The sequence below is a fragment of the Manis javanica genome, chromosome 15 (genome assembly GCF_040802235.1).
Source record: "Manis javanica isolate MJ-LG chromosome 15, MJ_LKY, whole genome shotgun sequence".
Taxonomy (NCBI): domain Eukaryota; kingdom Metazoa; phylum Chordata; class Mammalia; order Pholidota; family Manidae; genus Manis; species Manis javanica.
The window spans coordinates 29,326,238-29,342,940 of NC_133170.1; the positions used below are offsets into that span (position 1 = coordinate 29,326,238).

A 16,703-nucleotide genomic window follows, 5' to 3' on the forward strand; every position below is an offset into this window, starting at 1 on the left:
AGCACGGGATGTATCTCCATTCATTGGTGGCTTCTTTAATTTCTCTCATGTGTTGCATGGTATGTGTTTTAATGCAGTCTGTTCTTTTCTCTTTTCCTTCTGCCCCCCTCTCCCCACCTGCTCCCACATCACCCCTGCTCTCCATGAATATTCCTGTTGATAATTTAGTATGCTTTCTTCATAATTTTCCCATGCTCTTAGTAAAATATACATATAAGACATACAATGCCTTAGACATTTTATATGTGCACAACACAAGGAATGTTGAAAATGGGATATGACACATACTTTTCTGCTTCCAGAAAACTCTTCCAAGTCACTTGGCATAGCTTTAATTCATTGCTTCCTAATGGCCACACAATATCCCGTGGTTGTGGCTATGCCATAAAATTTCCAATCTTCCCACTTCTATGAGCACACTTCGTTTCTAGTTTTTTTGCCTTATCAACAGTATTGCAATAAATATCTTTGCAAGTATCTTTCTTACTAGTGCTTTTATTTCTATGAGATCGAGAACCAGACATGAGATTGTTAAGTAGTAAGGTGTTTTAAATTGTATGAAATATGGTAAGGTTGGTTTCCAAAAAATCTGATAATTCACATTTCTATCAGCAGTATATGATAAGACCTGTATCTTTGCCAGCAATTGTTATTGTTAGTGTTGTAAGTATTTGCCCAGCTACTATGTGTAAATGATATCTCCTTGTTTCATATTATCTTTCTTTGCTAATCAGGAAATGTGAGCACCGTCTTGATATGTTTGGTCCCTGGGGTTGTTACTAGAAGATACTCATTTATGGACATTGCCCATCTTTCTATAGGGGTTTGTTAAGAATTTGTGTAAGTTCTTTGTTATCAAATTATTAACTTCTGCCTATTATGCTGAAGATATTTCTTGCCTCTACTGTTTGTTTCATAACTTTATCTTATCTTTTGTCACAGTAAGATATTTAAATTGTTATATAGTCAAATATGTCTCTCTTCTCTTTTACAGTTTCTGGGTTTCCAGTCTTGGTTAAGAAGGTCACCCCACCCTCAGTTTGTACATGTGGTCTTCTAGATTCTCTTTTAAGATTTGTATGGTTTAATTTTTCTGTTTAAGTCTTTGTTTACAGTGTAAAGTAGGCATCCAATTTTATTCTCTCAGATGGATACCAATTTTGCCAGCACCATATTAAATGCTCTAATTTTACTCCCAGCATTGAACTCCCACCTTCATCATATATTCTCATATGTAATAGTTCTTAAGACTTTAAAAAGACAAAAAAGAGGATCAGGAGCAGCAAGTCACATATTTTAGCCACACCCTGTGTCCTGCTCAGTGACCAGCCTAAACATCGGAGCCTCGAGGGAACCCATTCATCTTCTCCCTGCTTTGCTTCCAGGTGCTGCTGGCTGAGGAGGGGGTGGACCCCCTGCCCATGGCAGGGACAGGGGAAGAGGAGAAGATCTTGATTGGAGAGGGGCTGTCTGCTCTGCTTCCTGTTCAGCCCATCAAGGAGGAAGAGGCCCAGCCTGGGGAGGAATACCCACACTTGGGGAGACCCATCAAAGTAGAGAGCCCGCCCTTGGAAGAGTGGCCCTCACCGTGGCCTTCTGTCAAAGAAGAATTGTCCCATTCCTGGGAGGATTCGTCGCACTCCCCCACTCCAAGGCTCAAGTCCCCAGCCCGTTGTGTCTCAGAGATGCTGGTGATGAAACGAAGGGAAGGGAGGGAGGTGAGCCGGTCTCGAAGGAAACAGCACCTACTGCCTCCAGGCCTGGATGAGCCTGAGCTGTTCTCAGCCGGGCGCCCTGGGCCTTCCCGAGGGGCCCCAGAGCTCACCCTCGCGGCAGAGCCCTCTGAGCTCGCCTGCCCACTTGGCCACTCCCAGGAGGAGGGAGGACCTTTTAAGACACCCATCAAGGAGATGTTGCCCATCTCCTCCACCCCGAGCAAATCTGTCCTCCCCAGGACCCCCGAATCCTGGAGACTCACACCTCCAGCCAAAGTTGGGGGGCTAGATTTCAGCCCAGTACAAACCCCCCAGGCTGCCTTTGGCCCCCTGCCTGACTCCCTGGGGCTGATGGATCTCAGCACCACCCCACTGAAAAACGTCCCCCTCTTTGACTCACCCCGAGAGCTCCTCAATTCTGAGCCCTTTGAACTCACCTCTGACCCTTTTGGTAGCTGTTACCCCTCAGATAGGGAAATCCCCAAGCCAGGCTCCCCCGAGTCACAGGTTGCCAGCCTTTCAGCCAACCGTTCTCTGACAGAAGGTCTGGTTTTGGACACAATGAATGACAGCCTCAGCAAGGTCCTGCTGGACATCAGCTTCCCTGGCCTGGAGGAGGACCCCCTGGGCCCTGACATCAGCTGGGCTCAGTTCATTCCCGAGTGCAGTAGAGACATGGCCTGACCCTGCCGCTCACATGTCTGCTCTTTGGAGTGTTCATGTGGCTGGGCCTCCAGGTCCTCCGAGTGGGGACAGCAGGCAAGGACTGTCCTCTAGCCTCACCTTGTCTGGTTATGCCAAGGCAGATGTCACACTGTAGCTGCCACTGGGCCCTCTGCAAGCAGTGAGGCCCTGTGACTGCTCTCTGTGCCACCCTATACTCCCTAAGAATATGATTCCTCACTCTCCCGACTAGGAGCTGAAAGGTGGGAACAGCAAAAACAAAGCAAACCGTTTGCATCTACGCCCAGCAGTCTACCACCTTCCCCACTCTTTGCAGGGTGGCCCTTGTAAATAGTGTATATTCTCCAAATTATCCTCTAATTATAAATGTAAGCTTATTTCCTTAGATCATTATTTAGAGACTCCCGGAAGGTGAGTAGGATGACAAAGGGTTTCAGTTTGCTTCCGATCCTTGCTTTCAGTTCCTAGGGAAGGGAGGCCATGCAGTGCACGGTTTCCTCCAGACCCAAGCTACCCACCTCAAGGGCCCTTTACTGTAGGCACCCAGACAAGAGGACCTGCTTGTCAGGGTCCCTCTGTTTGCCCCTCCCTCCCACCTACCCATGTTTCCAAGTCTGCTTTCCTGCAAGAAGAAATCCTGGTAAAAAGGTCTCGTCATGGGTCAAGAGTTGAACTGAGGGTGGGGGATGGATGCATCTAAAGCAGAGTGGAGGTGCCCAGATGTGCACCCATAAGATGTTTCTCTGATAATGTCCCTAATCATGCCAGAGAGACTCATGCTGACGAGAACTTGGCCCGAGGCTGAGAAGACTGAGGGACCCTGACCTGCCCGGCTGCCTTAGCTCACACCTCAGCTTTGCAAAGAGCCACCCTAGACCATGGCTGACCTCAAGAACACTACATAACCACCTAACAATAAATCCAGGGTGGAAGTGCTGGTCTCTGGTGTATTGGTGTCTGGTCCCTGAAGCATAAGAAGGGATGAGAGAAGCTTGTGGGTGATAATGAAGTTGGGGAAAGGGAAGGCAGGGCCAGCGTGACAAAAAATGCACTTGAAGGAGAGTGCAAAGGGCTTTAGCATGGACCACCTCCCATACCCTGCCAGGTACATGTCCTTTCTAACAGACACTGGCAGTTTTCCCAGTTCTGGTCCTGCACAGCCTGCCTCTTTTTGGGACCTCTGAACTTGCTGGTTGTTGTAGGCCTTTTAGGGATCCCCAGACAGGGAAAGGCCTATAGGGGGAACATACCCAATCCCTGGTGAACACTAGAGAATGTGGGTCTGGTTACAGGTGCTGCGTGACCATCTTCGTCCCCAATCCAAGGCCTGGAAGCCAGCCTGTCCTTTCCTCACTCTGCCCTCCTAGGCAAGTCCCTCCCCAGAAGCAGTTCACGTTACCATCTTTTGCAGTCAGAACTTAGGAGTCCTGTTCTCTGCCTATCACCTGAAAGGCCGCTGGCCTGAGAGACCGGCAAGCCCTCCCAGCAAGAGGTAAGGGCCTCCTCCCTGCATCATCACCAGGAAGCATCACCATAGCAACCCCAGCAGCAAACAATGCTGCCAGGAAGGCTTCCCTATAAAGCAGCCCCTCCTGGCAATCAGGCCCAAAAGAAGAATGGCCAGTAGTCTGAAAAGGTCACTCAGAGGGTAGAGTAATCCATCTCGTGTCAGAGGACCTTTCCTGCAGGTAGGGGGTGGGGCCCCAACTCCACAGCCTGCCTTTCTGTACATGTACCTATGGAAAGGAGCAGAGGTCCAGTACACTTTGGCAGAGAAGCAACTGGCTGCTGTGTACCATGCCTTGTTGGCTACAGAGGCCATCACCGGAACAGCTCCGACCAAGGTAATAACCACCTATTGCATCACTGGGTGGGTGGGAGACTGGACCCCAAAGCCATTGAGTGACATGGCACAGATGACTACACTGGCCAAATGGGGCACATACTTAAAGCAACATAGTACCCTCTCTACTAGCCCCTTAAGAGGAGAATAACTTTTACTGGGGCCGGTGACCTATACCAGTGGAAAGCAGAAAGAACTTGCTTTTGAGCCATTGGTAGCTGAAAAGTCCTATCAGAAGGGAAAAGCTATACGTGAAGATGCTTGGTATACAGACAGCTCCAGTCGTGGGCAGCCCCCAAAGTGGAGGGCTGTGGCTTTCCATCCTAAGACTGAGAATATGGATGGAGGATGGAGAGGGGAAGAGCAGCCAGTGGGCTGAGTTGCCGGCAGTATGGCTTGTGATCACCTGGGAGCCCTCCCCTATAGCTGTCTGCACTGACAGCTGGGCTATTAGGGATTGACCCTGTGGCTACTGACATGGTACCATGCCAACTGGAAGGTTGGTCACCATCCCCTTAAGGGGCAAGAGTTGTGGCAAGACTAAGGGCCTCTGGTCAGACTAAGACAGTTACTATATATTATTTGAATGGCCGTTTGCCTTTGGCATCCCCAGAAAATGATGAAGCAGACACACTGGCCCAGGGACATTGGCTAGAAGGAAAGCCTGCCTTTGATGTGGCCCAACGGTTACATCAGTGTTTGTTGCACACGGGCAAAAGACAATGTGGGCTGTAGCCCATCAGTGGGGCTTGCCACTGACCTTGAAGAAGTTAGCAGAGTCCAGCAGGAGTGCCTTGTGTGCTCTAAGAGGGACTTACACCAAGTCCCACAGCAATATGAGACAATAGTAAATGGGCGGATACCCCTTGTCAGACAGCAGATTGACTATTGGACCTCTGCCCACATCAGAAGTATATCGGTATGCCATGACTTGTGTGGACACATCTACTGACCTGTTGGTTGCTTTTCCTGCACATCATGCAGACCAGCAAACTACTAAAAAGGGCCTAGAGTATCTCTTTACAGCCTATGGCTGACCACAGGTGATTGAGAGCGATCAAGGTACCCATTTTACTGGCCATACTTTACAAGAATGGGTGCAGCAATTAGGAATAAAGTGGAAATTTCATGTACCATATAACCTACTGGGGCATAACAGAGTGGTACAATGGTTTGTTGAAATCTGGCCTGAAGTCGGACACCAAAAATCTATGGGGCTGGTCAGTTAGTTCATGGAAAATGAGCCTTAAGCCCTGTGGACATGCTCACCCACACATTGCTGCCTCTCCTATACAACTGTATGTGCAAACTAAAGAGAATTATTGAAGCCAAGATATGGCCAGCAGAGCAACATCCTGCTGCCAGCCCCAACTGTTTTAAGCCCTGGAGACTGTTCAGTGGACATGGCCCTGGACATTTTGACACAAAGACCTGCGATGGCTGGTCCTTCTGGCACTTTGGGAAAAAGGCCTGGAAGCTGGTCGTGTGTGTATTCCTGGAGTAACAGTGGAGTGACCCCCAAAGATCACACTAGTGTACCCAAAATGTCCAGGAGGTAAGAGCATCTTATGGGGAAGTTGTTTTATCTTTATGGCCAGTGTGTGTGTACGTCCCATAGCCCTATATATTGACACCTGTAACTCCCACAGGGAGGGGGGTGAAAGGCTGGTATACTAGACCAGGATGAGGTCCCTTTCCTGCCACTATCCTATCACAGGACCACTCTCTTGCATGCATCCTACCTGATGGACAAGATTTGCCTTTGCTGGTGTCATTGAAACATGTATCTTATCACCCTTAAACTTATTTTCTATTATAGTCCCTGTGGTCTGGACCTGCCCCCTGGCTGCAGCTGTCATGTGATGATTGCTCTGAACTCCCTACCTGTTCAGCGACTGCCTGCCTGTGGAATGGGCGAGCTATGGCTTAATTTGCATAGGACTTTGAACCTAGCTGAATCCTCTCGCTTGAGGATTAACATGATTTTATTGCTGTTGCTATTGTATGCTGTTAGTCTGGTTACAATGCTCCAGTTTTCTTTCCCAGGAGCCATTGTGGAAGATGGGGAATGAGTAGACTATAATATGAGATTTCTGGAGGGGTGGGCTGTGGGTAAAATTGCAGTATTTCCAGAATCTCTTGCCCAGCCTTAGTGCATCTCCACATCAATAGGTGTTTCCAAGGGGTAGAGAGGAGTCCATCTCTATATCAGTAGGTAATTACAAGGGTGAGCAAGGGCATATCTGGACTGGAGAGGTTGAGTGGGATTCCTTTTACAGCTGGGGTGCAAGAGACATGGGTAGGCAGAAGTGGACAACTGCTTGTAAGAAATAAATGGGTTTCTCCTATTTTATTTCTCCCTTTGACTGATTTTGGTTTCAAAGGTGTTTTGTCCTGGATTTTCCCCCCTGGAGTTACAGAGTCTATTTTAGTTTTGTTTACTTGTTTATTTCATAGTTGTTTTCTTTCAGCCATTTGAATATATCACCTCAGTATCTCCTAGCCTGCAAAAGTTTTTTTGCTGAGAAACCTGCTAAAAGCCTTATGAGATTCCTTTATATGTGAAACATTTGTTCTGTCTTTGTCTTTGATTTTAGGCAGTTTTCTTACAATGTGACTTGTAAAAGACCATATTGGGTTGAAATTTTGGAGTGACCTATTAGTTCCATGAACTTATATATCTACATCTGTCCCAAGATTTGGGAACTTCATAACTGCTATTTCTTAAATAAGCCTTCAGCTCCTTTCTCCCTCTTCTCCTAGGAGTCCAAGAATGCATAGATTATTTCTTTTAGTGGCATCCTATAATTCAATAGGCTTTTTAAACTTTTTCATTCATTCATTATTATTATTTTTTTTCTCCTCTGACTGTATGATTTCAAAAGACCTATGTTGTAGTTCACAGGTCAAAATCTACTGTTGCAGCTCTCGAGTCTTTGGTGCAGGGCTCTATGTAGTCTACAGCTCTAGGATTTCTGCTTGGTTTAATGGTTTCTATTAATTTGTTGTTTATTTAATGGTTTTTATTTCTATTTCATTTTGTTTATGCATTGTTTTCCTAGTTCAATTTATTTATCTGTGTTTTCTTTTAGTTCACTGAATTTCTTTAGGAGAATTATTCTGAATTTCCTGTCAGACAGTTCAAGATCTCCATTTTTCAAGGATCTGTCTTTGGAATTTTATCAGTTTCCTGTGGAGGTGGTGTCATGTGTTGTTGCTCACTCTTGGTGTTGGGGGCTGCATTTGTGGATGTATGGACCTCTCCAGTCGTTACAGACTGTCTTTGGAAGGCAAAGCCCTTCACTAGTTAGTTCATCCCGAGACTTTGGATGGGCAATCTAGTGGTGTCCATTGGTGGACTTACTGCTGGAGAACTTGGGTGGCCTAATACTCAAAATGGTTGAAAGCCTGGGACAGGGGTGCTCAGCCCAGTGCTGGTCCCACAGGGTCCTGGGTTCACAGGTGCTCCCATGGAGCCTGGGTCGTGAGTGTTGGGGAGCCTGAGTTCACAGGAGGGGTCCTGGAGCCACGGAGACCAGCTGGTGAGGGGATATGCTGGAGCCTGCCAGGAGTTTTCTGGTGAAACTGGATTTGGGAAGTGCTGTGGTGAGCTGGGGATGTGGGTTCCTAGGAGCCCACTGGGAGTCTGATGACAAGGGCCAGAATCCTGGGGCCACTGGAGCTGCCTGGGACCATGGGAGCCTTCAGGCAATGGAGTGGGTCAGGAGCCTTGGCTCATGGGAGCCTTCTTGGAACCTGAAACTGTGGAAGATACCTGGAGCCACGGGGGACCCTGTGGCCACTGGGCTGCGTGGGGCTGCTGGGGCACATGGGCCTGGATCCTGTTCCCAGCGGCCTTCTGCAAGCCTGGGGCCAGTGAAGCTGCCTGAAGCCACCGGGGCTGGCAGGTTTCCAGGGTGAACTGGGGTCTGGTCCCCCAGGAGCCCTCCTGGAACGTGGTGCCATGGGAAATGCCTAGGACTGCAGGAGCCAGCAGGCCCCATATGCCTGGATTCACCATGGCCTGCTGGTGCCAAGGATACCCCTTGGGGCTGCTGGACATGTCAGGGGCAGTGGGGGCCTGGGTTCTTGGGAGCCTGCAGAGAGCCCTGCTGTGGGAGCTACCTGGAGCTGTGGATGGCGTCTGGGGCCTCTGGATCACAAAGCACTGAGGTGAGTTGGTTTCTTGATTTGTGGGAGCCGGCAGAGGAGTCACAGGAGTCGCCCGGGGCAGGGGCCTGGGAGAAATGAGGCCTGTGTTCCCAGGAACCTGCTGGTAAAACCCCAACAATGGACTAAATAAAGTCATCACTTTCCTGAGCTATTTGGTAGGGGGCCTATCTGGAACTGCAGGCGCTTTACTGAGTAAGGAGGATCACTCTCATAGAGGAACTGGCTAGAACTGGTTCCCAGGGCATGGGAACTAACTGAAAGTACTAGAATAACCTCTGCTTCATTAGCATGCTAGGATTCCTGCCCAGGGAGGTGCTTATCCACCATTTTTTAAATATGTTATGAACAAGCATGATAACATGCAATGCCTGCACACTAATAAGTACAGTCCCGGTCATCGGAAACACCCTGGACATTTCCCTTTCCTTAAGGAATAAATATTTTCTCTGACCCATAAACGCACTCTTCACATAATCCTGAGGAGGTAATCTGAACAACCGCTCTTGCCTTTGTGTTTGGCTGCCACAGTAAAATCCTCTTGCTACTAAAGACTGTGTTGGAGATTGGCTTTCTGTCACACAAGCAGACAAACTCACCTCTGTGCTGTTTCACCGGGCACCCGGTGTCGTGGGAGTCACCTGGTCACTGGAACTGGCAGGCACAAGGTGGGGCCTGGGTTAGCAGGAACCTGCAGGGAACCACCTGGGGCTTCAAGAGTCAGCTTGGTTCTGGCCAGGCAGCTGTGGGGTCTGTAGCGAAGGCAGGCACTCATTTCACTCTCTTTTTTTTGTCTGTCTCTCTGTAGGAGGGCCCAGGCTTGGGGGAGGGTACAGAGGGCCTGGGTTCCCAGCACCCCACTGGACGCTCTGCTATGGGAGTTGCCTGAGACCCCTGGGTCAGGCAACATCAGGGGAGCACCTGGAGTCCTTGGCTCTTGAGAAGGTATTTTCATGTGCAGGTTGTCAAATCCATGTTTGGGTGGCAGGTGGTGAGCTGACATCCCTTCTGGAGACACTTTTATTTCCTTCCAATCTGTATGCCTTTTATTTCTCTTTCTTACTGCCCCTGATAGGCCCTCCAGTAAGATGTTAAACTGGATGGGTGAGAGCAGACACCCTTGCCTCATTCCTGATCTTGGGAAGAAAGCATTCACTCTCACCATTCAGTAGGATGCTAGCTGTACTTTTTCTGTAGCTGATTTTTTCAAATTTAAGGGAAGTCTTTCAATTCCTAATTTGTAGGGATTTGTTATCATGGATGAGTATTAATTTTTTTCACATTTTTTCCCTATATTTATTGAGATGACCATATGCTTTCTCTTTTCTTACTCTGCTAATATGATGAATTACACTGATTTATTTTCTAATGCTTCCTTCAGTACTTCTATCCAGATCTCTTAAAAAGGAGGTCAGTTTGGATTGTTTGTTATATATTTCTTTTTCAGCTTGCTTTCTACTCTTTTTGTTTCTTGCTCTCTCATCCCCAAAACTGGAAGATTCCATAAGGAAAAAGATTCAGTTTCTCTTATCTCTGGTGCTCTTTGGACAATGTCCACCATCTATGGCCAGGACCTTTAGTGGGAGGGGTTGGCAGTAGGGGAGTTGAGGTACAGTTGACCTCAGGGTTGAGTCTGTGATAAATTTAAGGTTTTTCCCTAAGGCCTTCATGATATTGAGATTATGATATTTGCATTTTATAGGTCAAGAAAAGCTCCAAGGAAAATGTGCAGCAAACACACCTGCTAAGAGAACTTTTTGTTTCTGGTTTGTTACTGCTGCATGCCTAGCTGTTGTGTCTACACTTCCTATTCCTTTGGCAGGTAGTTGCTTAGTCTCCAAACTTCACAATGTTCTCCATACATTTATATTGTCAGTAAATAATTACTGAGCTTCATTACATGCCAGGCACTGTGTGGAGTTCTTGAGGTATATCAGTGAACAAAACACACAAAATTCCCTGCTCCCAGGGAACTTACGTTCTAGCAGGAAGACACGAATACTACAATAAATAGAGGTGGGGTGGAAGTGGCTGCAGTTTACTGAGAGTGGTCAAGGCAAGTCTCCTTGAGAAGATGATCTTGCAGCAAACTTTGGAAGGAGATGAAGGAGCCTTGTGGCTAGCTGGAGAAAGCACTCCCAGCGGAGAGACCATGCGAGGAGGCTGCTTTGACCAAAGCTAAGAAAGAATAAAGAAGAGTAAATGATGGGGGTCAGAGGTAATAACCTTGTAAGTCATTTCAAGATTTTGTTTTTTACTTTGAGTGAATTGGGAAGACTGGGAAGAGGGACATTGTAGGACAGGAATGTCATAACCTGACTTCCACTGTAGTTTAACTGTTATATTGAGAAAAGATTGTATGAAGAAAAGAGTAGAATCAGGGAGACCTATGAGGGCAGTCTTACAGAAATCTAGGCAAGAGATGAAGATGGCTTGGGCCTGGTATTAATAGTGGAGGTGGGGAAGGGTAGTCACATATGGGTATTTTGGAAGTTGAGTCAACAGTATTTTGTATCAGACTGGATATGAAGTTTTAGAAAGAGAAAAGTCAAAGTTAACTCTAAGGATTTTCTCCTGAACCATGGCAAAAAAGTGGTTCCCATCCTTGAGAGTAGAAAGCTGTGGGTAAAGGAATTCCATCTATGGAGCTATTTCCTGACATGTCACATCAGAATTGCCATTTTATCAAAGAAATATTCAGGTGAGATCTCTGAGTTTTTATCCTCTACCTACATAGATGCGGAATGCACAAAAGTACAGGAGAACTATATACTCAAAATAAATTCCTTTGTACATGTAGGCAATAGGTCCTCAGCATTACTTGGCGTACTTAATTAGGTCTGTTAGGAAGAAATGACTTACCAATATTAGTAAGTAACTACTACGTATATTCTGATTGTATTAGTGTAAAAGCTTTCTGTTACTACAACTCTTAAATGTGATGTAAACATTTTTGAAAACAAAATATATCCTGGTAAATTTTTTAGTTATCATCTAATATTTTTCATCAGAGATTTAACTAGTTGCAAATGATGTAATTTCCAGCACACTTTTAAATCTGCAATTTCCAGGTACATTTTTGGCATTTTATTATTAACCTGTTTCTTGTTCTTTTAAATATATCTATTGGAATCTGAATAATGCTGTGATTTGAACCCGCTTTTATCTATGTTAAGAAAAGAGAGGCATCTATGTTAAGAAAAGAGAAATATATTGTTTCTACTCTAGAATTTTATCACAGTATACTATGTAATATCTTTGTATACTTAGAAGTCACTTATCTTTTGTTAATATTTTCTTTATTTTTTCTGTCACAATATGACTTTAAAAAATTACTAATTTTTAAAAGTTATATGACAATAAGACTCTTAAAATAACATTCTGAATTAAGTTAGATTTATAATTTTTAGTAATATTTAAAAATAACTCATATATTAAAGATTTGGTAATTATCAAAAGCAAATTTATATATTTATTAATGTATGTGAATTGATCTATATGCTGTTCTCAGTAGTTTGCCATAATGCAGTGTCTGTCATATATAGCTAATCTTATGAGTTATTAGTTTGGGGATTATGACAAAAAGCATGTTAAGTTTTTAGTAAATGCCTGCACATAGTGTGTTTAATATTTGCCTTTTGAAGTAATTATATTAGAAACACTTATAAATCTCAGAAATAAATCAATTAATAAAGCTAGAAATCAAGATGAAATTTTTCCTATGAATATAATGGGAGAAAGTAGTCTAATCTAATAATCTCCCTCCTCCCTCAAAAATCTTAATTGGTCTAACAGCATCAAATTTTATTTTCAGTACTAACAAGAAGAACATGTTAAATATCTTACATGAGGACATAAGATGAAAATTGACCATAATTGGGAGTAAATATTTCATGGTATTTGATAAAATTAGTTTTAACTACTTCAGTGAAGTCTAAAAGACATCATGTAATTTACCAATGGATTTTATTCAACATAATCTAAAATATATTAGGTGATCTCCTAAAACAGTTCAGTTATATTAAAAGCAGTGATACTAACCTTGACAGCTAGCTATTCTCACTCCCTTACCCAGTGACTCACCCTAGGGATGCAGATTGAGCATATGTGTAAAGAATTGCCTACCTTTGAATATAAGAGGAAATAGAAGTCATCTTTGGTATTGAATATTTCTTACCAAATCTCATTGCTTTCACTAGACCCTCCAAGAAGCAGTGGCTTCTTTCTTAGATGTTAAAGGAGGAAAACATGAGGTTATGGGACATGACTATTCTTCCCATAGCCTACACTCTGAAATCTTGGTTTCAGAATATTCCCAAGGGCCAAAATATTTTTTGTACATATTTACCAGAAGTACATATAAAGTGGAAAACTGTTGGAAGCCCTAAATTTTATTTTGGTACTAAAATCAATTTTTGAATGATGTTATGTTTTGTCCACTGGACAGTTCTGTACACCCTGAGAAGTGCACCATAGTAACACGTAGGACAGGGAAGGAGTGGCCTTTTTTTTATCATGAGGAAAAGCTACTATTAAGGAAGAAGTGGGAAAGAAGAGTCTCTGTGATAATAGGAAAGAGTATTGCAGAGCTACAGAAGTTGATGCTGTAGAAGTTGGTTTCCTTAAAACCATTAGTGCCCATGTACTGCTTGGAAAGTCAGATATACAACCGCCCCACTTGAAGACCACTGGACTGATGACACTGTGCTCAGGGTAAGATGCAGTGATGAATTCAGAAAGCAATAATCAAAAGTATATACTTCAAAACTGACCTTGGATGGTAAATGGAAAAGTAGGTAGAAAAAATTTATTTATTATAATTATTTGTGATTGTCCAACTTTTAGGGAGAAAGTCAGCTGGTCTCAAAGTACCCTGTGTATGCTACCTGCCCCCAAACATGGATTGGATTTGGAAATAAGTGTTTTTATTTTTCTGAAGAAACAGGAAATTGGACATTCAGCCAGACCTTTTGTGCCTCTTTAGAAGCTTATCTTGTTCAGTTTGAAACTGTAGAGGAACTGGTAAGCAATATTTTTGTATCATGTTCTCTGTTGAATACTTAGCTCCCTTAAAGGGATAGGCTGCACAGGATTTAAACTGAAAGGTAAGGAAGGATCCCATGTCAGGCAGACTGAGGGCCATGGGATGCACACTAGTGCCTAACACTTACTTGTTTTCTTTGTCTGCAACCCTGAGAGGCATTTTAGATACATTCTCTCAGGTAATCCCCATAGTTAACCTGCAAGATTAGATGTATTGTTCCCATTGTACTAAAAAGTATGGTAATCATATAATTTATCATCCAAATGGGGACATTTTAGGGAATTAAAGTGACGATATTAATATGATGCTAGAACAAAAGGCATAACTAGGATTTTCCCAGTCAAACTGGGAATGGAACATGACTTTCAATAAAGTAATTTAAGATCACAGAGACACTGAATGACTTTAGCTAAGAATTAGGGCCTAGTGTAACTCCAATGACTATACTAAACTTCCCAATTATATCATGCTATGATCCCCAAACAGAAGGCTGTAGAGAGGAGAGACTCAAGAGTATTATGAGAGAAAGATACATGTTTTTGATTTCTGTGCCTCATAACAGAATTTCCTGAAAAGATACAAAGGCCCTTCTGACCACTGGATAGGCCTCAGAAGAGAGTCATCACATCACATTTGGAAATGGACACACAACCCTGAATACAATGTCTCGTAGGTTTTGAGGCTTCTTTTCCTTCTCCTGTTTATATGTGGTTATGAATGTGAATTGTGCTTATGAGACAGTAAATTTAGTATCATGGACTGCTTACTGCACTAGGGCATAAGACATATAAATCCTATTTATGCTTTTCATTTATTAGCTGTGCCTTTGGAAAAACTACTTATTGTGATTTCAGTTGAAATCTTTAACATGATTGATGACATAATTTTTATAGTTTCACCCAATGATTTAAACTTTTCTCTGCTGAAATTTAGAATGTAGAGAGAACAGCTGATGCACAGCAAGGGTTCTAAAATCCTAGAAAGCCACTGATGAACTGATACCCACAAAACTCTTGAGCCCACTCTTCCAGCTGCTTGCATCCATTCATAAAAATATCTTCTGGGAACCAGTGGGGAATCTCTCCTGAAGTTGTATCACCAGAAAGAATTTAGTAACCGTTTCTTGGATTGTGAACATTTCCATGGAGTATTTTGGATTAAACGTTACAATGGAGCAGATAAAATGTAGGGGGCCCAGTCACTTCCACCAATCAAAGCTAAGCCCTTTAGGAATTTACCAGCAAGAAAATATTTTTATTTCCACACATTTATGTAACAGTTCAGAAGAAGACTGAAAATAATCTTCACTGAAGGCTGCCAATGGCAGCAGTTTGTTTGAGGACAGCAGCAAGCACTGATTAAATACCTAATCAATAATACACACTGCGTTCGGTATGGCTGAATGAAGAGATCTGTGATATGCAAGCAGGGCCTTGAGATGTAGAAGGAACTGAATACAGGAATGGTGTATATTATTGTGAAGCCATATAAGAGACATGTTTTTATTTTTACTGTTCTCTTATTCACATTAAACACCTGGAGTGGACGTGCTGAAGATGTTAGTGGAGGAATGAGTGCAGGGGTTCAATCGATGGATATTTAATACTCGGTGTTTGGTTTTAGGTTTGTCATCAAAGGAGGTGGGGAATGCGCTTACCTGAATGATAATGGAGTCAGTAGCGCCAGGGTCTACACAGACAGGAAATGGATTTGCAGCAAACCGAGTAACGTCTACAGATGCCAAGTTACTTCCAGGTCTTTCTGGGTAATTACCACTGTGGGGGACCATAACATTTCACTTTTATTTTACAAAGCCATCCCTGAGGAATATAACACAAGGATATGGAAGAACCTGATTCTAAATTATATGTTTTAAACTGTATGAGTTGATATTTGTATTTAAAACCCTGAGTATAATCAGTATCAGTGAACTCATCTTTTCTGTAGACATCCTTTCTTTGCCTAAAAATGACCATGTTGGCTGACACCATCCAAAATGATTTCAAAAACTAATGAGAGAAGTTACAATTGGTCTGAGACCTTTAAAAAATTATGTTAACATATTCAAAATTCTCTTATTATCAGTTATAAATATATAGGGAAATTTAAAAAGCACTAAAACTAATATTTATTTTGTATTCTTTTAAAACATTAGAAATACTGAAAAATACTTTTTATGCTTTCTCAGTGCTTATATTTTAAAGTGTGCTAAGTAAGTTCTATACCTATAAACAAATACTATTCTTTATTTTACTCTTTATTGTATTAAAAATCTTGCCTTTAATATCAGATTAATCACAAAGAGTTAATTACTCAAACTCTTTACGTATTCAACACCCAATCACAGAACAACTGAATTTTATTCAATAGATGACTGAGTTTTAGAAAAAAATGTTTTAAATGTAGCACTCTACTGATGAGTCCTCAAAGGAATGAAATAACAATTTACAGTGCATCCTTTCTTTATATTCTGTACTTCCATTTCTACTTAATTGATGTACTGTCACTAAATCTTCTATAAATTGCCAAATTTTACTGTATATATTTTACATATATATTATTAAATAATTTTGTTTTATGATTTAAAGCTTTTTTTCAGTGAGTAATAACTTTATTTAATCCTAATAATGCTTTTTGCCTTGCAATCCATTTTATCTCAGGTTTCCTAAGAGTTGGGGACTATTTCTAGTTCCTGTCTCTATCATAAGAAACTAGCACAATGTCAAATACAGGGTGTGTTCAAAACTGTGGCTATGCCTTTATGACTGTGAGACTCTGCCCTATTTTCTTCATTTCTGTTAACTTTCCCACAAAGAAGCTAAATTTCTACAGAACTCTGAAAAGCAAAAAATAAAAACAAAAAAATGGGCAAAAAAACTAAACCCAAGATTTCATATTGATAAACTGTGTGTGACTGACTCACAAATAAGATTTCAGTCAAACTGTTCTAACAGAGAAAAAAAGCGAGCATCTCTGCATTCATATGGTATCTGTCTCCTTTAATGTCTTAATCTTTGGGTCAAAAGACTTCTACTAAGCCCTGCAGCCCTGCACACAGGCTTGTTAATCATCAAAAAGTATTTTGTTCACAGCTTAACACTGGTGCAATCAGCTCCTTACCTGAAGCTCACCACCTGACAAGGAGACACGGAAGTGTATGTACAGAAACAACTGGATCGTTGAAGCCTCGTAGGAACATCATGGCCAGACCTGCATCAACAAGAGAACTGGAGTCAACGAACCAAGG

General features: G+C 42.9%; 1 protein-coding gene across 2 annotated transcripts in view; it reads left to right on the forward strand.

The window, feature by feature from the left end:
• Positions 1–15,215, forward strand: part of FOXM1 (forkhead box M1) — a 25,201-nt gene extending 9,986 nt beyond the window's left edge. The window contains exons 9-16 of one of the 2 annotated variants that reach the window (XM_017664683.3): positions 1,386–4,243; positions 6,062–9,080; positions 9,221–9,357; positions 10,115–10,234; positions 10,382–10,641; positions 13,352–13,434; positions 14,019–14,125; positions 15,080–15,215. In XM_017664683.3, coding sequence (XP_017520172.3) covers positions 1,386–2,399 — 1,014 coding nt within the window. In that variant the 3' untranslated portion in view covers positions 2,400–4,243; positions 6,062–9,080; positions 9,221–9,357; ... (3 more) ...; positions 14,019–14,125; positions 15,080–15,215. Of the gene's footprint in view, positions 1–994; positions 4,244–6,061; positions 9,081–9,220; positions 9,358–10,114; positions 10,235–10,381; positions 10,642–13,351; positions 13,435–14,018; positions 14,126–15,079 lie in introns of those variants that run through there. The other variant, XM_073222871.1, reaches the window with a different exon arrangement.
• The last annotated feature ends 1,488 nt before the right edge of the window (positions 15,216–16,703 follow it).